We start from the raw sequence: 23,072 nt of genomic DNA, 5'->3' as shown, positions 1-23,072 counted from the left end.
GTTCACTTTGAAGTAATAACAATATTGAGCAAGTTCTGTGAGCATCAGCATCGACATGTAAATGCCCCTTAAGGCAAATGGAAAAGTCATCACATAAGCTTTGTTTACATACCAAAATCTGCCTAAACAGAGGCTCCAACTAGAGCTAATCAAAGACAAAGGAGATTAAGGTTAAAAAGGAAAATTAGTGTCACGCCAACTAAAATGTATTTAACTAACGCAGGAGCTGAAACTATTCAATTCAGTTTATTTAAGAAGGGGAAAGTGCATATAATAAAATACATAATTATACATGGGTTAAGAATGCCAGAATTAGCCAACAGGCTGGTTTTCATAGACCCTGGCTTCGATGTTAAAAAGACTTTTGATAACACAAGAAAGAAAGACAACACAAGCAGAACTAGTAAGTAACACAGACAGAAGCTGTTAAATCACTATAGCTTAACAATGGATCAAATGACTATGTGTAATGTGAAAAGTCGCTTGTAGTGACAAACCCACAGAGAATCACCGCATAGCCCCTCAGCTCTACAGAGCGTTTTATTAATAATAATAATAATACATTTTATTTAAAGGCGCCTTTCTTGGCACTCAAGGACACCGTACAGGGATACATAAGACATTTTAAAAACAGTATACAACAATAACAACGACAGAAAAAGGCAAAGCAGTAGACGGTTAAGTTTGAGTGAATTTCAGCTCATTGTTTTGGTTTTCAAAGCCGGAACTTTTCTGGTTTTATTCACAGTCGAAGCTGTTATCAGTTTCAATTCACGACACAGCATGCAGGTGTTTTCCAAAAAACAAACTCTGATATACCTACCTAAATCCCGCCTGCCCAGGTTATTCTGGTGTTTATAATGGAGTTTTAGGATTTGTCAAATATATTTATTGAGAGGTGAGTTTACTAAAAAATAAAAGCAAAACTGATAAATTGGGAAGTTTTAAATTCTAAAGGTTTAATGAACTGCTGTGTCTTTGCGCTGGAATGTGTGGCCTAAATCACTCAACTAAGGTTTTCTTTGCTCATTTTGTTAAGTCAAACATAATTTTATCATAAAATGAATCACAATTATTCCCCCCCCCCTACACTATTCTCCTACACAACACTGTGGAGATAGTTTACTTATTAAGCTACAGGTATACGATAAAATATCGTGTTGAATCGGAAAACCATAGCTTAAGTACAGCGGTGGAAGAAGTATTCAGATACTAAGTAAATAAGTATGAATAACACACTGTAAAAATACTCTGTTACCAGTAAAAGTCCGGTATTGAAAATGTTACTTAAGTAAATAGTATGTAAGTAATATCAGAACAAGGTACTTAAAGTATCAAAAGTAAAAGTACTCAAAGCAAAAAAGTCCTCCCAGTTTAGAAACTGGAAACGATCCAAACAGTTCTGTTAATCAGCTAAATGTTTTATCAGCTAATCGTTTCAGCCGGACTTGTATGCCGTTATATTGTTGGGTAGTTTAATTTACAGTAGAACGGTATTTTATAAACTACATGTGTTTTGCATGCACCAATAAAGTAACTAGTAACTAAAGCTGTCAGATGAATTTAGTGGAGTAAAAAGTACAATAATTCTAGGAGTAAAAGTAGAACATGGCATGAAAAGAAAAGACTCAAGTAAAGAACAAGTACGGCTGGGCGAAATGGAGAAAATCTAATATCACCATATTTTTGACCAAATACCTGGATGTCGATACCACAACGATATTGTAGTGTTGACTATTGGTGCTTTCACCAAATATTTACAAAAGGCAAATAACACAACAGCTGCACTAGTCTGGTACTTTTAGAAAATGGCATCACTTTGCTGTAAAACAGCTTTGAAAACCAGGAAAAAACACCACTTATGCCACATTACGATATTACGATATCCAAAACCTAAGACAATATCTAGTCTCATATCACAATATGATATAATATTGATATATTGCCCAGCTCTAAGTACAAGTACCTCAAACTTGTCCTTGGGTATAGTTCTTAAGTAAATGTACTTAGTTACATTCCGCCCCTGTCAAGTACAGCTTAGGTCTTTGTATCACTCTACACCACCTGTGAAAGTCAGAGGCCTTTCTGATGTGGTAATTTGGGTTCATTATGTTGTCAAAGGATCACACGCTGGCAGGTGAGAGCAAACAAAGAAGAGTGTCGTTTCCCTTTACCTACCCAGACATACCCACGCCCTATCTACCAGCCCCTCTGCCGACCCCACTAAACTCCACTACAACATCAAATTACACAGCCTGGACTTGTTTGGCTGTTTAAATATTTGCCCATCCTTGTTCTACATAGCTGTAAATGACAGCCTAGTGTGGCACTCCTACTGTAATTGTTTTGTGTGATAAGTAAGCTCTTTGTAACCCTGAGGTGCAGTGCAAAACAGTTCATGACGAGGATAATTATTTTCCAAGCCTTGTCGCTGTTATTTTTTTTTTTTAAGATTTTCTTGAGGGCATTTTAGGCCTTTATTTGACAGGAGAGCTGAAGACATGAAAGGGGAGCGAGAGGGGGAATGACATGCAGAAAAGGCCGCAGGTCAGAGTTAAATCCGTGCCCGAGGAGTAAACTTCTATGTATGGAAGCCGCTATACCAACTGAGATATCCGGGCGCCCCTGTCACCATACTTTTTATTTACTTATTATGAGCGTAATATGTCAACTTCTTCTGTTGTTTGATCCTGCTGTGACTCATTATTGTATAAGAACCAGCGCAACGCCGCATTTCTGATGGACGTTAATGACACATTGTTATTTTATGAATTCTGTTGTCTTTGTGGGGTTATTTTCCTTTCAAGGCAGTCAGAAAGAACTGGGTCATGCCTATGAATTGAGCCGTACCCTTCAGTTCCTTTCATTATTTAGTCGTAAAACATCTTCAAAGATGTTCTTTCATCTGTATGCCACGTTTGAATTCTAGACTATGAAATGTATGGAATCCTGTCAAGGCGCCCGTTGGTATGTTTAGCATTAAAGTCGGAGGTGTTTACGGTTTGGTTCTGACACTCTGAGTCAAAGGTACCGTCAGCGATTCCAATCCAGTTCACTTTTCACACTTCACAGTCCGCTAGCTGTCCGTTCTGTGTCTCTGCCACTGAATTGAAAAAGGGGGACATAGGCACCGGGACGTCACCTATTGATTTGTGAAGTACCATTTTGCAGGCCTTGTGTTTGGCATTTTGACCTATACTTTTGTTTTATTTTCATTAGAATACAACATAGAAAATCTGCTCAGAAATACAAAAACTATTGGATTGGATAGAACAACACAATTCAATTTTTCTAAATAAGCATCACATTTATTATTAGTTTCAGTTGTTTCCATTTTAAACAAATTGTATATCCAAATACAATATACATTTTTGCCACTTTAAAAAAACAAAACAATTCCAGTGCTGGTTCCATGGTATCATAATATTGGACAAAGGGGGGGGGGGGGGGGGGGGGGGGGGGGGGGGGGGGGGGGGGGGGGGGGGGGGGGGTAGGCGGTGTCTGGAGCCGGTGTGCTGGCTTTGGGAAAGCAGACTGCAGCAACAACCCTGATAACAATAGTTACATAACTTGCTGTGTCGTTGTCCGCTCTATACCATGGTATTTGTCTGATCTGGAAAATCCTGGGTCTCAGTAAACACACTGACGTATTATCACATTTAAAGTTGATATGGCAAACATATTTGCAAACAGCTGCCAGTTTACACATTCAGCAACATTTGCATTAATTTGGTCTTGTGTCTCCAGCCACCTGATGAATGAAAGTCCAAATTCACCAGTCCAAACTAATTAAGTTTTATTGTTATCAAATACAGTTCATTCCAGTGTGTGGATCCTCTCTCTTCATGATACTTCAATTTCATAGTGAATTCAACAGTCTTCATTTAAAAAAAAAAGAAATTAGAGATAGATTTATATTGATAGGATTTTAGCATCTTTAAAAGTAGTTAATGTTAAATAAAGTCAGTCAGTTAAATGTAGTGTGACGTCATTTTTTAAAATTGTAGATACATGTTATTATGTCATAAATATGCACTCAGTGCGTGACATAAGCTAGCAATACCTAGTGACTATTGGAGTAAGCTTTAACTTAAAAACGATTGCCAACACACACACACACAAACACACACACACACACATATATATTTACACATATACAGTACATATAAATACATATATATGTATGTGTGTTTGTGTGTATGTGTGTGTATATAATATATATACATATATATATACATATATATATATATATATATATATATATATATATATATATATATATTCAGTAGAAGCATAGATAATGCATGATTGATCATTTGAAAGGCGTAAATGAGTCATGTGGGTCACCGGTTGAGTGATGTGGTATTCTTAAGACTGACTGTTATTGCGGTGTCTGTCTCTTACAGTTCTACTACACAGCAAGTAACAGCTCAAAAACATGCTTTAGCTGAACATAGCCCCTACAGCAAAAGTCTGGTTAAGAGTTTATGTGAAGATAATCCCTTCTGCGGTTTTGGATTTAAACTATAATGCCTTCAAATCCAGAAGTCAAGAAGCTTGCGTAATAATTTCATGTACAGACAAAAACCTTCTGGCACGGAGTTGTTTTTATAATTTGTTAGAGAATGGATCAAAGCTATTGTATGTTTTTATAACGGGTGTTTCTTTTCATTCTTTCTGACAAACACATAAAAGGGTCCTTGGACAAAAAATGAGGGATCACATAAGAAACAATCAAAGAGCTCCTAAGCGCCCACCCTTCCAGGGAACAGAGGCAGAGGAATGTAGAGCCACAGAGGTCAGGTACAGGAGGGAGCTCCTAAGACTTTTCAGGGCAAACCTGAAATCTTTCATCCTCTCGTACGAAACCTCCACCTCGGTTCCTGAAATTCAACTAACAAGTCACTACATGCTTTTTCCTGTAGTCCTCCGTTACGTGATTCCCCTGGACAAACACTCCCAAGAATGTCGCGCGACAGAGAGAGCGAGGGAGAGAACAAAGAGAAAGAGAGAGAGAGAGAGAGAGAGAGAGAGAGAGACCTTGGATCTTTGTGGGAGCAACATGACATCTAGAAACAGGCTCGGTGGCATTCCCTGTTTGCGGTCCACCACAGAAATAAGAACAGGGCCAGCTGCAACGCCCTGACAGGTGAGGTTTTTTCTGGATTTTAACTAACAACGTCAGTTATCATCATCATCATCATCATCATCACTATTACTATTGCTGCTCTTTTGCCAAAAGGTGGCCACCTTGCTGAGAGGGTGTGGGAGTGTGATTATGGTAAGTGTCCCAGACAGAGTGGCACTGTTTGGCTTGTCAGCAGTGTGTGTGTGTCTGTGTGTGTCTGTGTGTGTGTGTGTGTGTGTGTGTGTGTGTGTGAGAGGAAGAGAGAGAGTACCACTCTCTGTCAGCATGCAGCAATGATAAATATGCTTGCGCTTACGCGCTCTCAGGACCGGAACCAGTACCCGAAAAAGTACAGGATTCGGTACCCGACCCTGCCTATAACCTGTCGCGTAACACATGTTACGTATATCTGCTGCACGGCCTCACGTGAGAAAGGACAACAAACATGCTGTGCCATTTATCAGAAGCTTTGACTTTTAAAAAAATCCTACAACAAGGCCTAAACAAAAGAAGCGCTTAATGCAAAATATGTGGTTTCAAGATAAAGGATCCTAGCTCAACCACTACTGATTTTATCAGGCATCTGAAAAAGCACCCTCATAGGCTAGCAAACATCTAGGTTTTAGGTTAGGTTAGCTCAGCCCTAGATGTCACGAAAAGGTGAAATAGTGTTTGCAGATGATACAACAATAATTATAACCGCAGAGACTTGTGACTTGACGTGTGAGAATCTCTGGTGTGTGTATTTAATTAATAATATGTACATTTTGCCCTCTTCCCACACATTTCCCTGCTTTACTGTGCTATGATGGATATTTCCCTCTCTCTCTCTTTCTCTCTTTCTCTCTCTCTCTCTCTCTCTCTCTCTCTCTCCCTCCCTCTCTCTCTCTTTATCTCTCACTCCTTCTCTCTCAATCAATCAATCAGGGGTAAAAAAACACAAGCCTGACAAACTATTAGCAAAACCACATTAGAACGTCAGAGGGCTGCTCTTCTGTCCTTTTTCTGCACAAAGAATAAAAGTCTAGACAGAGACAATATTTGTACAGTGGTTGTAGCAGATAGAAGTGCCGACTCAGCCCTGCACAGTATCAATCATCCCCACATCCTGCCTGTTAGCAAGGCAGGCTTGTCCACCATCTTTAAGTCATCTGATTAGCAAATCCTCAAATACAGCAAAAATGTACAAAAGTGGCTCCTGGAAGACAAATTAGGCACACAGAAACACATTAGATTCACAAAAACACATCCTGTAAAGTTCTCCTAACATTGAAGCCCTATATCAAAGTAGATTCAGATGGATCTGGACCATTCACACTGCATACGTGTTATGTGATCAAACTGTTGAAGTTACTTTTTTGTGCTGCTTTTGTTGCATCTGGAGCTCCATTGCTTGCATGACTTATGTCAGCCGTTAAAAATCAGCAACTTTTTTATTTTTAGTGTTTATTTTAGCTCAGCGCAATTGAAACCATACACAACAGTGGTTTAGCCGCGTCATCTTCCCCAGCTTTGCCCTGTTGTCTGTAGAGTCAAGACTGGCTCCAAAATATCAAGACGGCGACGGCCAAAAGGCAAACTGGCAAGCTGGCTTCAAAGCAGCACTACACAAACCAGTGGGTGACGTCACTAATGCTACGCACGTTGTTTTCACAGCATCTGAGGACGAGTAGCATATAGTTGGTAGCTTGGACAGCTATTCTGACTATTCTGAGAGATGATTGGGATTGGTTTAAAGAGATGCCAATAAACCAGAGCACCACCTCTGGCACCACTTCTTTTTCACAAAGACACACAAATAGACGTCACATCGCTGTGACCAGACCATCCTGCTAAAGACATGTTTATGTTCTAATGTAACCATGGTCCACACGCAGCTTATTCATAATACTAGGCCCAGCATCCGCTTCTGCATAGTGAGCTGATAATACAATAAAAACATTTCTTTTTACTGGTATCATGCCATGCAATAGTTTGCCTACTGCTACAAAACTATTGTCACTAGTTTGTTTTTTAAAAGACAGGTCAAGCTGCTTTTATGGAACAAGGTGAAAATGTATTGATAAGTTGGATATTGTTTACTGCGTTTTTGTTTTGTGTTTATATTTGTTTTACATGATGTGTGTCTTTTAAGTCTGAGTTTTTCGGCTTCTTGTTTCTTGTGGGACCGTGCTGGAAATAAGTATTTCACTTCAGCGTGTCATCCTTTGGTTACTGTATTTTTGTCTTGATCCAGAAATCAATCAATCAATCAATGCCATATTTTACCATTTAGCCTTGTTTTATAGCGTTATCCTCTGCACTAAATTATCTGTATATCAATTGGGGGCCCCGCCCATAGCTTAACCAAACATGCGTCTTATCATAACACCTCAAATATTTTCTGTAAAAATCTGTGGCATCTGTGCAAGGGAGCTATGAAAATGTACAACTTATCCAGAGGCACTAAAAGGCACTGTGCCACTGCTGAAACACAGGGCTGTAGTGGTGGCATGACTCTGGACAATTGCGTCCAAGGAAATAATGATAAATGTAGTAGATGAAATCTTTGGCCCCAACAGACACACTCAGCTGTTCTCAAACCAGCCAACAGCGGCTCTTATTGAGCAAGAGGGACGTCTGCACACAGTGTGTATTACTTGAGCTGAGTACAGGGACACACATTTCACATGAATTATGTATTTGTAACCTCTTATGAAAGCTCCACTCAAATACAAACACACAGTCACACAGGTCCTGTCACTGTGTCTCCCTGAACATTCCCTCCAGAGCTTGTGTTGCTGCCTGTTTGAAAGCAGCTCAGTAATCCTGGATCAGAGAGGACAAAAGGCCCCTGAGTGCTGGTGATGTAAGCACTGTGTCCAGTGCTTACCCCGCTGCTCTCCCCTCTCCCACATGCTGCCTAGTGGGGGGGGGGGGGTGAGGTGGGACAGGGAGGAACATCCCTGTCGTCGGGTCACCCTGAAGATTACAGAGTGACACGCGAGCGGTGATGCTGGCAGGCTAACAGCAGCCTGTCTGCTCTGTCTCAGGGGCCTGCTGCTGATGACCCGGGACACAGTGGGAAGGAGAAAGTGTTGACCAGATCGCTGTAGAGGAATGTGGCTAAGCTTTGGAGAGTGGCGGATCAGCTCAGTGTGACCAGGAGAACGACCCAGGGACTTTTGCTGCCTTGTTGCTACACTTATTCGTGGAAGTTGCGATAGGGTGAGTATCACTGGGTAAACATTTACCTTGTTAACGCCCCTGGCAGCGTGTGCTCTTAACATGGGTGTCGGACTGTTTGCTGTTAAGTTTATAACTTTGTATGCGTGTGTATGAACTCTGGGAGAAACAGAAGTCTGTCAGTCGTAGGCAAAATTGGCGGTGTCCTTTGACTGTATGGAAATGTCAGCGCCACGTTGCGTGTGTCTGTAAAAACAAATTTGTGTGTGCGCTCTCCCAGGTCTCCATGGACTTGCTGCAGGACTCCAGTCACACCATGTGGGGTCTGAATGGCCGCTTAAAGGGCTTCCTGGAGCAGGTGAACAGGCTGCAGGAGGCCAACCAGCACCTGGAGGCTCAGATAGCCGACTGGGGCGCCAGGAGCGCCTCACGCTCCCAGGACTGGTCCCAGCAGGAACAGACTGTCAAGGAGCTGCGTGTCCAGGTCAGACTCTGTGTGTTTGTAGGGATTCTTTTGATGATGGTCATTATTTGAAATCACTTGGACTAATAAAAAGTGTTGGAAACAGCTTTTTGTGTTGCCAGACAAAGACATGTCAGTGTTGTATATCTGCTACAGTATATTTCCACTCAGGTTTAATGATTATGCTCCATTACATTAGCTCAAGGCCATATTGGCTGGCAGACAACAGGAGCTGGTGTTTACAGTCAGACAGCTAAGACTGCAGTCGCTCCTACTGCTGCCAACTGCATGCAACATCATGTGAACAGCCTCAAATGCATGTTTACTTCAGAGGCCGGGTAAAGTGGATTAAGGTCAGTGGCGCACATAGGTGTAATGTACAGGTGGGATAGTGTTACAACCTCCCCCCCCCCTCCCCAATACCCCCCCCCCCCATTTTTTTTTATACATTGTAGTTGCTGTCTTTTGACACATTTTTCTGTTTTTGTCACATTTTAAAATGTTTTTGTCACTATTTTTGAGTTTTTAAAGAAATGTATCAACTTTTTTCCGCCTTTTTTTTCCAAGTATTTTTGTTGCTTTTTTCATTTGTTGCCTTTTGACGCTTTTTTTCCAAGTGTTTTTCCAAGTTCTTTGTCTCATCTTTCCACGGTTTCGTCTAAAATGTCAAACACCGAATGCCAAAGAACTTTCTTTTATTATCTAGTTTGACAGTCAGTTATAAGAGAAAAAGAACATAAATAAAATACCTTAACTTCAATTTTTTTCAGGGTTTTATTATGCGTTATCAAATCCAGGGAGAACTCCATTACTTCCTGATACTGATACCAGCGTTTTAGGCAGTATCGGAGGTGACACTGATACTGGTTCCGGTATCAGAACATCTCTATGGTGGCTAAAACATAGCTTTTGATCATTGATACGTTTGTTTTTACTCCAGCAACCTCTTCTTGATACATACAACTTAAAAAAAACATTTCTTACTTTAGTAAAAAAAAAAAAAAGACATTGTGTTGAAATACTGACCAAAAACAATGACATTCTTATTTGTGATGTTTAAAAAATGGGTCAAAATACTGCGGATCTGTACTTTAGAATACTCACTGGAGACAACCAGAAGCAACCACACTGTGAGACGTGATGAAACCAAACATGTTGCAGAGGATTAGAAGCATATATGTGTGTCATTACTCCTGGATCAGAGCCAGAGAGACGCAGGAACGCCCGCTGTCACACACGGAAAGAATGCGGAACTCTTTAATACTTTAGAGACCATTTCACTTAGAGCATTAACTCTTACCGGTATAGTAATCTCACATGGCATGACTTGTGATGGTTTTAACCGCTCCCTGGTTCTAACGTCCCTTTCTGCATTAGTAACACTTTAATAACTCTTGCCACGCAGCTTGTTTCTAAAGTTTGGCTGATGTTTCCATGACTATGACAGACCCAGTGCAAACTCTGCCAGTTTCCTTGTTCAGTTACCCAGGGAAAGTTTTCATGTTGACATGAAGGATTACTTTGCTATGGATCGTCTTGAGATCTGCTTTGTGTTATCTGATTTACAGCAGATTTAATGATGCGTAATCTGATTACTACTTACGATAGTAAGACATTAATTAGAGATCCTGTCAGTGTTCGGAGTCACTCATATAAGTGGGGCTCAAAAATAGGGTGTTGTAATGAAATAGCTACATAATAAATGGTTTACATTTACACTATAAATGCTGTGTATTATTCCTCGATGGCTTTCCTCTAACATGGGTGTGTCTTGTTCTGAATGTTGTTACAATCATAAGAAAACAAAGGAAAATAAGGGTGTGTTAACAGCTGTGTGTGCATGTGTGTGAAAAAGTCAAGGAGACACTTTTTTGTTCTTGGATTTTTGTACCTGTTTGTACTTGGATTCCTCCATTTCCATTTATAATTTTTTTTTGGTCATTTTCACACAGGCCACTGTACAATTTAGCCACTGGTAATGCCATGTGACAAACTGATGATACGCATCTTAATGCAAAAAGAGTTTAATTTATTACCAAAATATAACATAGTATGTGACAACTTTTCACATTACAACACAAATCTTTTTATTTATTATTCAGCTCCTACTACGTGAGCCCCGTCTCTTTGTAGTTTTTCCTGTCTGCCTCTGCAACGTTTAAAATTAGACAGCCAATCACAAACATTTTTAGATCCTGGTAGAAGCATGCTGTGTGCTTATGGTCTTACTGACGCTGATGAGAGCTACACCTTAGATATTTAAATTGGGTATTGAATGAAGAGACAGCTCCATCACTCTGACACCTCTCCATTTAATGCATGTATAGGTAATGCATGTATAGGTACTGAGCATGTGTGCGTACTTCAGGCCTGTGTGTAATATGTGTTAAAACAACAGAATTAATCCTAAAGAGGCTATTTGGTCAGTGCCTGTATTGTATTTGGTACCCAGCCCTACTTATCCATATTCATAATAATACCTACAGTTGACGCCATAGGGCAGACACCCTGCAACAAAAAAAAACCACATGCAAATGGCCAAAACACAAGCAGATCAACCCCACAAGGGGTGGGGGGATTAAGAATGAATTTAAAAATTCCTTTTGTATATGTATTTGGTTGTGTTGTGTGTATTTACAACTTGTTTGCCGAATGTGGTGCATGTGTTGTCAGATTAACGGAGATGTTTTCTTAATTTGCTTGTGTTTTGTCTATTTGCGTGTGTTTCCTTAAGCCGCAGGACATTTGCCCCCGTCGGCCACCATAAGATGGCGGTTGGCAGCAGTACTGACACAGAAGTTAAGCGATGTACTTGCTTTGGCGGGGGCATTTCAGCCACCTAAATAATCTCAATGTCAGTTTAAGTGTAATCTACACTACCGGTCAAAAGTTTGGGGTCACTTACAAATTTCCATTTCACTCCATTATAGACAGAATACCAGCTGATCTGGGTGGGTGGCTGATCTTTAATGCAATATCTACATTTCCCATTATCAGCAACCATTCATCCAATGTTCCAAAGGCACATTTTGTTTACTAATCTGATATTATTTTAAAAAACTAAAACTAACTAAGAAAACATTAAACAACCCTTTTGCAATTATGTAAGCACATAATGTAATCTGGAAACTGCTGCCCTGGTTAAAAAACACAAGGCAACTGATCTCAACTGGGATTCTGTCTATAATGGAGTACAATGGAAATTTGTGAGTTACCCCAAACTTTTGACCGGTAGTGCATATCAAGAATATTGTCACAGGTTTATCTTGCCAATAAACCGCCCTGTTTAAGTTGGCATGGGGGAACTAAAGCCGTTTATCTCTGCTCTCTTCAAAGCCACCAGACTCCTTTGACAAAAACATAATTTTACCTTGCAGAAGTCTACCGCTGCCTCAATCAGTTAGTTTGTTTGTTATTTTTGTTAGTTTCTAATGTTTTTTTGAAACACTATAACACAAACTAACTGATCAAGGCAGCGGTAGAACGGCAACTCTGTGTTATGCGAGGTTTAATTATTGTTTTTGTCATTGGAGTCTGGTGGCTTTGACAAGAGCATAGACGGGCTTCACTCGCCCCATTAAGGTAAACCTGTGAAAATAATCTTTTCTCTTTTTTTTTTTTTTTTACAACATATTTTTAGTGAGATCAGAATCAAGGTTTGAAAATAATCCTTTTGTACAGTTTAGATTTTAAACAGAAAAAGACACAAAAGACAAAATTACAAAGCTGAATAAGTTACACATAAAAGGCAAAGAAACGAAGAATAAATAAATAAAAATAAGGCACACAACTCAGCCACCCCACCCCACCCACCCTGGCTAAGTTAGAATCATTTGCATACGTAAAAAAGATAACAGATCTTAGTCCGCTAAGACTTGTAAGCAGGGCCTGAAGCTAACTTTTTTGACCACCTTCCACAGTGGCAGCTGGATTTAAAAACCCACCTGTCACTTTTTACCAGACAGTTTTTGCTGTGTCTTTAGGGCATCCTGAACATCTCATCTGCGTTTTTTCCTGCATCCACTTTGTATGTGTGTGTGTGTTTTCTGTGTGTGAACAGAAGCAACGGAGCAGCAGCCCTGCCCTGCAGCGAGTCGATACGATGGAAACAGCAGCAACTTTCAATGACTTTGTAGTGAAAAAAACGTTTCAGCGTACATTTATGATAAAATGTTTAGAGGTTGCCAGGACGATCTGAAATGTTTTGCACCGTCTTTCACCGTACGTTTTGTTGGTAAACGTGAGCTGTTCGAGTCACACACGTCTTGTCTTTGTATCTGAAACACGGAAATGAATTTGACCCGTTCTCACTCCTGCGTGGTCAGCGGCTGCACGTGGGACTGCTAGGATTTATGGGAGTAATGAAAATGCAATAGAGGGCCCCGGCTGTCAATCAATGTCCTGATTGGTCCGGGCTCGTAAGCAACTGCGTAACCTGCGTACTAATAGGTACACGTCTGAATCATTCAACTCTCATTCGCTACCTGCCAATGTAGCAGGTAGTATTTGCAAAGAGCGTTCAAGCGTTCAAGAGTGGAATCCAATCCAGTTTTTGTGGTAATTTGGTTAAAAAGCAATACATATTTCAGATATAGAAATTTTTAAAGGGGTCAAATTTGACCTGAGGACAACAGGAAGGAAAGTTTTCTCATGATTCAAGAAAAACATATCTTTGAGCCACTGTGGAAGTGAAAGGGGGTTTGGGGAATCCGACGTCTGGCTACTAAAGATGTGAAACTAAGAAATTCTAGTTTTAGTTGATCAGACTGACCTGAAGTCCCCAAAATAGCAATTAAAAAGGCTCGGTTGAAAATCTATTCCTGTTATAATTACAATTGTGAAAATATTCTAAATAAATCGTACAGTTAAACTGACATTGATATTTTTGGGAAAAACACGTTTTACTGCTGCCCCTGTCCACAGCAGTACATTGCTTAGCTTTTGTGCCTGTTCTCCTGCCTGCTTCTCCATACTAGGGTTGGTCCTCATTTCATAAAGCGTGCCGTTTGTGTTAGATTTGAAAGCTTGAATCACCTTAATGGGAAATGTACACATGTGCCGAATGTGCTGTTTGTCATCAGCCTATATGCACAATAGAAGTCATTTCTTACAGGACTGGATTGTACACAGGATTACAGGATTGTACTGTATAAAAAGTAGATACACAGTTCTCACTACACATCGCTTATATAAAGGTTATTCCTCCATTTGTGCATCGGATGTGGAGGATTCGTAAAAGAAGTATCAGTAACAGACCACAATTGATTATAGCCTACTGATTTTATGGCTGCTACTTTTTTGGGTTTTGCCTTTTGCTGACACATCGTGATTTATCAGGATATGGAATCCATTTCCATTGTTGACAGGATCATCCTAATCGGATCGTGAGACCAGTGAAGATTCACACGCCTAGTATCTGCATGCACTGATGTAGGACGGCTCAAAATATCACTAGTTGCTCATAAAACATTCAATTTTCAAAACCAAAGAAAGTATTTTACCACTATTATGGCAGACCTCACCCAAATGCCTCAGCCTACACCAACTTTCAAGTAATTCTGACAGCCATAAAAAAACTGTTTTTGCACTTCCTTTGATCTATTTTTGTATTTATTTTGTCAGGTTGGTAACCTTCTGATGGAGAACGCCCAGCTGGCATTACAGTCTGACAGCATGAAATCCAGAGCTGCTGCCGTCCAGGCCAGGTCAGCTGTATTTGGCTGTAGTTTTCCTGAAATCTCTAACCCTTCTCTCCTTCAATCAATACAGCCTATTGATAAGCATATTAGGCCGGAGATTGCATCCCTTAAACATATTGCACTCCAATATGATCAGGTACAGAGAGGAAAAATGCAGATTTTATTTTAATAGGTAACATTTGAATACATGCTAGGAGAACATGTGGGATTATCATTTCTGGCCCATAAAAGCATCCCAACATACTAACCATAGCTGTAGAATAACTGGCTGAAGACTTGTTGTTTTTTTATCCTGCTGCAATGCATTTCCACTTCCCTTTTATCTAACTCAGGCCAGTTCCCGCTCCTGTGAGCCAGCCTGCATACAAATCCAGGCCGGGCGTTGTGCCGCGTCGGCACTTTCACATATGTATTGATGCAGAGTGACACCGAGCCTCCACACCACCCCTCAACACACACACAGACACATACTGCACACACACATACCATCCATCCGCTGTCAGCCATTAACCCCTGAAGGAAAGTGATGACACGCTGCTGCTGCTCATTCACTTGTTCTATTTATAGCTCCACTTGATGCGTCTCTTGACTAGCTGAGTGTGTCTCTCCGAGACTCTCTAACGCCGTTTATGAAACACCTTAATCATGTCAATGTCTTTTTTTCATTTTTACAATGTAGTTTGGATTTCTGCAACACCCTTTCACTGCCATGCACCAAAATGGGATCTTTTAGCTAGAAAAAACGGGTCAATATTTCAGGGAAATTAAAACGTTCCACGTGGCTTTGATCTGTTGCGCTCTTTTTGAATAGGTGTTTTTTTTTCCGGCCATTTCACCCTATCCTCTCTGTGTTTATGCAAGGTTTTTATTTTATTGATGTATGTAATGATTAAATGATATACAATAAACACACAATGGCGCTGAATGAATAGCCTCGGCTGTTGACATCCCATCCCATGATAGTTGTGAGATGGAGGAGAGGAACACCCGGCGTCTGGAGCAACAGGTGGCTCTGCTCCGGGAGTCAAAGAGGAATGCAGATCAGAGCAGTGTGACGCTGCAGGCGGACCTTCGCCACTCCATGACGGATCTGCAGTGGATGCACCACGAGTTTCAGGTCACTGAATGTGCTGCCCGCAAATGCTTGTCATGTTCTTTCTTTTTTTCTTTCTTTCTTTCTCCTGGCCAACTCATCCATCTGCCTGTGTCATTGTTCTGTCTATCTTTCTGTTTGATGGTGATTTTCCATCTGTAAGCACAGTCTCACACTACAACATACCCTTTATCCACAAAGAACTTCCTCATGCAGACACATAGTCTCATGCACAACAAAACAAAACGAAACATGCACGAATTACATCCCCCTTTCAGTATGATTGCAATGTCATCTATTGTCGAAAGCGAGCGCGGTCAGTGGGTGGTCTATTTTGCTTGTAATCATTCTATCGCACTTTAGACCGTTTACATTACAGCGCTTTACTTATTTCAAAATACTTCTATTTTAAGTATGTTAGTTATGGTCTATTGATCAGCCCCCTCCTCTTTCCCTCCTCCTCTTCATTTTGTCATTCCTGTTGACTAATTCTTCCCTCCCTCATTTCAGCTGTCTTTTCCTCCGTACAGACACACTCATGCTCACAAACACATCTGCATGCATGTACTGTACTGTAGGGCTCAATAACTGACTCTAGTTTTCTCTCTCTGGCCTCTGCATTGCGTTGACCGACTCACGGCTCTCATACACACACACACTCATACACACACATTGCTCTAACCCTCTTTTTATGCCCGTGCCTTCATTCACCTATCCAAACACAATCAACTTTCATCTTCCTCTTTGTCTTGTTTTTCTCTTCTCACTCTTTACATCATCCCTCTCTTTTCGCCCTTTCTCTCTGTTTTTCACTCTCCCCCCTCTCTGTCTTTCTCTCCCCCTCCCTCCCTCTCTTGCTCCATCTGGTTGGCCGTTTGCAGGCAGCCCGGGCTTTAGAGCTGCAGCGTGCCAGCTCCTGTGATGCTCTGTTAGCGACGGCCGCAGCAGCAGCAGCAGCAGGAGGGGAGGAGGAGGAGGATGGCACAGGGATGGAGCTCACCCAGCTCCTCGACCGAATCAGAGCGCAGTGCGACCAGGGCAGACTCCCCGGCCTGGGAGAGAGAGTCCTCGGCCTGGGTGCCGTGGCATATCCACTCCCCGGCTCGCCAGGACCCAGCTGCTCTGGAGCTGCATCAGCAGCATCCAGATCACACGGAGGAGTTCTCAGTGAGGTACGCAACCACTCCTGCATCTTTGCATACCTTTTTTTCTGATCCTCTCTCATGTTGTCCTGGCCCGCTGCCAGCCAGACACACCCTCAAGAGCAACTCTTAGCTGTCCCACAGCCAAGCCTGAGGGATATATATGCTCAGCTGAGTTAAATGGTTTTGCAAAGTGTTTGTTGACTGTGGGGAAAGGCTGTAGGGTTAGGACTCACCATGCCTTTCTGCTTTTTGTGTGTATGTGTATGTGTCTCTGTGTTTACCTTCTTGCAGGTTTGTGTATGTTGCCTAAATGTCTCCTCACTCACATCACCTTTTGTTCTGTTACACACAATTACAGTCTTTTGTTACAACATGCAATCGTTACCACTCTGAGTGAATAATCCCTGATCATTAAATATGTATAAGCGCAATTACAACCTGAGCATTCTCATCTGCTGTATTTGGCAGATTGTTCCTCCTTTATGGAGTAATAGCAGCATTTTTCATTTTAAAGTAGGAGCTTTTCTACTGTTGTTTCAGCCTAACTGACCTCTTTTTTGTTATTTCGGGAAGAAGCGCAGTGTAGTTGCCTTTTATTATTCTCGTGCTCCTGTGCCACAGCACAATGACTTTAATCTGACAGCGACAACAAAGTGCCATCGCCAAAGGCTGCAAGCTACCACAGAGCTAAAATGGAGCAGGTTTTCCTGAAATGCCGTTGTTTACAACCTTCTCTGTCTGTTCCACTAAAGTAACAGTTACACAATACTGCAGTCAGAAGCTTGCATGATGTCCATTATTAGCATGGGTGATATTTACATTTCAAAGAACACACTGCATGTCTTTTTTGAGGCAAGAAAAAATCAAAAACATGCAATCAGCTTTGTATAATATTGCAAAACCTCTGCTTCCTGGAAAGAGTTGCATTCTTTTATTCATGAAATAGCAAAAGTTTGAGTGCAAACTACAGTGGAGAGTCAAAACCTGATGTAGGCAGCAAAACTACGCTATGTGTACATTCATCTAGGACTGTCCTCAAATAAAGGAATTTTTAGTCGACACTCCTATGATTTTGTCGTCTCGATTAGACATATCTATAAAACTGAGTTTCTCCACAAACAACCGTGCAAAAACACCAATCTAAATTATGTTTTTACCACACATGTGCTGATAAGTTTCTTTAATATGAGTCATTCAGCATGAAAAGGGATTTTTTTTTAAAAGGAAGTGGCTAATGGACGGAAAAAAATCTTAGTACAAAATTGGACGGATGATTGGTCTAATTGACTGAGCGAGCGCAGCATTAAATCCATTATTGGTTCCAATGATCCTGTTTAAGCTTAAAAGTGCACTATGAGTTCCTGCATGAATTACCTTCTGTTGATGTTCAATGTAAATACCCAACAAAACAGAGCACACTCACCCCTCCCTCCATGTTTGCGTAACTTTCACTAACCCCCACCCTTCCCTCAACCATCTTGTCGGTGATTGGCCAGAACGGGTTTGTTGTATTTTGGTGCACAGCCTGTGCCTCTAGTGTTTGTTTGACACAGGACGACCCCGGTGTTGTCTCCCGAGACCGGTCTTTTTCACCGTGTTCACAGGGGGCAGGCAGCTAGGGGATCAAGGAGAAATGCCTGCAATTGGAGGAAAAAAAGATGATGAAATCACACTTAAACCGTGCAGGAACTCATGGTGCACCTTTAAAGGTGCCCTGTATTATTTTTTTTTATACACAAACACAAGTTATGTCTAAAACACATTATATGTAGGGCTGGGAGATATGGAGAAAATCACACGTCACAATAGTTTTGACCAAATACATCAATGTCGATATAGCGACGTTATCGTAGGGCTGACAATTGGTAATGTCACAAAAAGTTTTTTACAATGAGATTCTAGATAAATAATCATCAATAATGTGGTAAACTGTTTTGAATTGAAATTATAGAGAAAAAAAAATAATTTTTTTCCAGCTATCTACTGAACGTGTTCACTGGCATGCACAACAGTAGTGTGATGTTTGTAACAAATTTGCAATTCTTCAAATTGATATTTCCTCAAATTGTTTCACAACAGATTTTCCGAGAAAATTGAGTTGGTGTGTGCTTGTTAATATCAATATAGAAAACGTCATTGTTTATCAACATACCTCGATAAATGATGTCACTGCGATATGATTCCATTGAAAGACGATAAATGATCATATTGAATGAATGCCCATTAATTATTATTATTTGTAGCCGTAAATATGTGAAATGCATTTCCTTCCTCATAAAACATCTGCAACGCTGATGTTTTGCCCCTTTCCATCCATGTTTGCTGCTTGTAGACTTGTTCTCCATCCTTGTCGGCGCATTGCTGTGTTTCTTCCGCGTTACCGATGCCAACTGTCAGTAGAATAGTGGTAACCATTGGCAATGTTGCATTGTGCATGTATGTTCTGAACATTAACTGTATGGTCCTGAAGCATGTGCACGATACAAACAAAACAGAGGTCAGTGGTGGAATGTAACTTAGTGCACTTACACAACAACTATACTTAAGTACAAATTTGAAGTACCTGTACTTTACTTGAGTCGTTTCCTCTCTACTTCTACTCCTACATTTCAGAGAGAAAGATTGTACTTTTTACTTCACTACGTTCAACTGACAGCTTTAGTTACTAGTCACCTAACAAATGAAGATTTTTGCACACAAAACACATGTAGTTTATAAAATAACACAGAATTAGTTGTTGATGCTTTGATCGCATTATATTAAGCATTTGAAGGCTTTTTTTTAATTTCCAGTCTCTAAAATGTGAGGATTTTTTTGCATTGAGTAGTTTTACATTTACTACTTAATGTACATTTTCCTGATGATACTTTTACTTAAGTAACATTGTTAATACAGGACTTTAACTTTAACAGAGTACTTATTACTGAAATAAAGGATCTGAATACTTCTACCACCACAATAAGTCCCTCCTCCATCACTGCCTGGGATAACAAATGGAATATTAAATGTTCCCGCCTTTGACATCCATCTTTATGTTAGATAAAAGAATCTTGTTGGCGAGTGTTATCAGTTATGAAAAGCTAATTGTAGGATAATCTCGGCCTAAATTTGCTTGTTATAGATTGTTCCTTATAATTGAAATATACTGTATGCATTGAAACCAAAAAATGAGAAACATTGGAGTCATAAATTAAACAGAGAATAACTTTCATAACTTGAGTCGTGTTCTTTTGTTTTTACTGTCAAAATATTGTCATAACAGTGCTGAGACAGCTTCACCGCTTCACTGCGTCTGAACGGCGAGGGCGGAGGGTGTGAACGCTTAACAGCTGGACAGTGTACACACAGCTTGTACAGCTGTGTGTACACGCTGGCTTGGCTGTCTGCTCCGTTGTCTCTTTACCCAAACCGACACACTGGCAGCAGCCAGGGTTTCGCAAGGTCTTAAAAAAGTCTTAAAGATTTTAGGCCTTAACCAGTAGGAAATATTGGTTTCCTTTTAAGAAAATTACCCAAAAATAACATGTATGTTTCCATACAACATTCTTCTCAAGTCAAATGAATGATCAGTTCACTACTTTCATTACATTTTGGATGTTTTGATAAATTTTAAAGCAATTAAAAAAACAATGAAAGGGTTTCAAAACTGTATTCTGACTAAACTTTGTGTGTCAAAATAATTCATAATCTAATAACTGAGGTGTAATATATGTACATACATACAGTATACACATATACAGGAGATGTATTGACCATGAATTTAAAAAAAGTGTAAAATTAGTGGTAATAGGTGGATGTAAGTGGTAAATCCTGTGGTAGTGTAAAAAAGTGCAATAATAAAAGCAAGAGGAAACTTCTGCTTCTAAATAAGAGTTAAATAGTCTTAACTTTGCTCAGGTATTGGGTTTCGGGTTTTAAGTGATTTTAAACAGGTCGTAAGTTTCCTCTAATGCTCATTGAAATGCTCCGCACCACTTTACAATGTTTTTGATTCCGTGGTGTTGTACTTCTTTCTTTTGCTAGTCCAGATATAATGCACTGTATTAAGACTACAAATCAGACCATGATTCAACTTATATTGCAGCCAATCAGCTGTTGTGTTTGGGATTTTACTACAGCCATAAACCACATTTTATTCTTTAGCTATGGGGAAGTAGTTTAGGAATACTCAGTTTGAAAAAACTGAGTTTAGGGCTTTTGTTATAAAGTGCAACTAAAATTGCATTTTATCTTAAATTACAAAAATGTAATAGAAAATGAGCAGTTAGATGTTTAACTAAAAAAATGGGAAAATAAATCTAGTCAAATAAATAAAATAAGAAGACGTATCGAGGTCTGAAGTCAATCAAGTGAAATCAAAAGTATATCACGCCCTAGGTCATTTAAAAGCTTCATCCCGATTCCTTTTTTTTTATCTCTACAGGTCGTAATCTTTACACATTTATATCCATTTGTATTCGCTTTACAATGCATCGTAACATCCCATCCTAATCAGGCCTGTTTCCTTTATCTAGTACCGATATCACTTCCAAAAATCCACAAACCGTACATACATGCACATCAAAACAGTTCTTCCATACTATCACATGCAGGTGAAGTTTACTGGTAAATAGAACTTAAAGTATGTGTGTGTGTGTGTGTGTGTGTGTGTGTGTGTGTGTTCGTGTGTGTGTGTGTGTGTGTATTTGTCCAAGACAGTAGCAGTAAAAGTCTGCTTCCAGCAGTAAAAGTCCTGCAATGAAAATGTAACTTAAGTAAAAGTACAGCACGTAAGTGGCCTCAGGAAAATGTACTTAAAGTATTAAAAATGGTTGTAGTCAATAAATCGTCATCAGTTCTTTAGTAAATGTACTTAATTACCCATTTTGAATGTCTGACCCTGTCCCCTGACCCAGGAAGAGGCAGCGTGGACGCAGGTGAGCCTGGGCGGCACCGCCCTGAGGGAGGCTCGAGCCGAGCTGGCCGAGGCCCGGAGGCAGTGGAACTCCCTGCAGGTGGAGATTGAGACTCTACATGCCTTGGTAAGGAAACGCACATCCCACATGATGGACTTATGGTGTTGGCATCTATACGTATGTTTATTTGGTTTATGGTTTATTGTCTATTTTGCTACTATTTTCTTAAATGGTCTTGAAAATTGTATTCACCGGGTCATCTTTTTTCGATGATGGAGTGTTGATGTTGTTATATGTTTTGTATGATGTAAAAAAAAAAAAAATTGTTAATCACAAAAAAGGATTACTGTCTAGTTCTTATCTTGACCCTGAGACCAATACAGAAACACAGTTAAGTATTGCTTAGACAAGAAATAGAATTACTTACATTTAAAAGAAACATTTTCACAGCATTGTAACTTAGTTATAAATTGCAGCTCAGAGTAAAATTGGCTTTGTTCCCCCCCCCCCCCCATGCCTCTTGCTTTACAGGAGAAAGGCCTGGAGAGCTCCCTGCAGAACACCCAGCGGCTATACTCCAGCCAGCTGCAGGACCTTTCCCAGGTGATCGGCGGGCTGGAGGGTGAGCTGGATCAGGTAAGGTGCGGCCTGGCAACCCAGCGCCATCGCCACAGCCAGCTCCTCAACACCAAGATGAGGCTGGAGCGGGAGATCGCCACTTACCGGCGTCTGCTGGAGCGCGAGGAGGGCAGGTGAGGGCACGAGGCAGAGAAAGGAATGAGGTTGAGGAAACAGGAAAAAATAGTTGAGTTGGAATGTTGCGGTTTCAGTGTCAACCAGGAAAGGAAATAATACTTTTTAAGTTGAAAGGGGTTATCCCAGAACACTGGAGCTGCCTTCTCTTAAAAAAAGGCAGCAAATAAAGAAAAACATTAAATAAGGACATAATGAAATATCAAAGTCTGCATCTGAACAGCAGATGTTACACATTAGACGTCCGTCACTTCTCCACTTAAAGCGAAAAGTAAACAAAACAATGTCTTAATCGTTCCTTTATACAGCTGTCAAACAGATCATTTTGTGTATTGGCCTTTTCAGTTTGCTCAAAGCCTACTATTATGTTAGGGATCATGTTGAATCAATCTGTATAGAAAGTGAAAACCAACAACATGCAGGTTCTGACACACAGAGTGTAGTTTGGCCAAGAGAAATAGTCTGTCTCGGCGTAACCACAGCCCGGGGAAACTTTCTACTCTTGTTATGTCTAGAGCTGGTGTCTTCAACGGTTTTTTAAACCAATGACCCCCTAACTGAGAGAGACAGATCAGGGACCCCCTACTACATATCAATCCATCAATCTTTAATCTTTATTTCTATAGCACAGTTCATACAAGTTAATGTGCTTTATACATAAGCAACATAAAAGCAAACTTCGTTCAATTAAACAGTAAAATATATACCAAACATGTATAGAACATGAACAG

At 40.3% G+C, this 23,072-nt stretch overlaps 1 protein-coding gene across 3 annotated transcripts in view; it reads left to right on the top strand.

The window, feature by feature from the left end:
• The first annotated feature begins 5,019 nt into the window (after positions 1 to 5,019).
• Positions 5,020 to 23,072, top strand: part of krt222 (keratin 222) — a 26,354-nt gene continuing 8,301 nt past the window's right edge. The window contains exons 1-10 of one of the 3 annotated variants that reach the window (XM_034886645.1): positions 5,020 to 5,149; positions 5,243 to 5,281; positions 7,900 to 8,335; positions 8,574 to 8,777; positions 14,379 to 14,461; positions 15,419 to 15,572; positions 16,430 to 16,508; positions 16,686 to 16,720; positions 21,589 to 21,714; positions 22,120 to 22,340. In XM_034886645.1, the coding sequence (XP_034742536.1) occupies positions 8,580 to 8,777; positions 14,379 to 14,461; positions 15,419 to 15,572; positions 16,430 to 16,508; positions 16,686 to 16,720; positions 21,589 to 21,714; positions 22,120 to 22,340 (896 nt within the window). In that variant the 5' untranslated portion in view covers positions 5,020 to 5,149; positions 5,243 to 5,281; positions 7,900 to 8,335; positions 8,574 to 8,579. Of the gene's footprint in view, positions 5,150 to 5,242; positions 5,282 to 5,806; positions 5,865 to 7,899; positions 8,336 to 8,573; positions 8,778 to 14,378; positions 14,462 to 15,418; positions 15,573 to 16,429; positions 16,721 to 21,588; positions 21,715 to 22,119; positions 22,341 to 23,072 lie in introns of all 3 variants that reach the window. The other 2 variants (XM_034886636.1, XM_034886628.1) reach the window with 2 other exon arrangements.

Source organism: Etheostoma cragini, chromosome 2 (assembly GCF_013103735.1).
Source record: "Etheostoma cragini isolate CJK2018 chromosome 2, CSU_Ecrag_1.0, whole genome shotgun sequence".
NCBI classification, from domain to species: domain Eukaryota; kingdom Metazoa; phylum Chordata; class Actinopteri; order Perciformes; family Percidae; genus Etheostoma; species Etheostoma cragini.
This window is presented reverse-complemented; position numbering and strand designations above follow the sequence as displayed.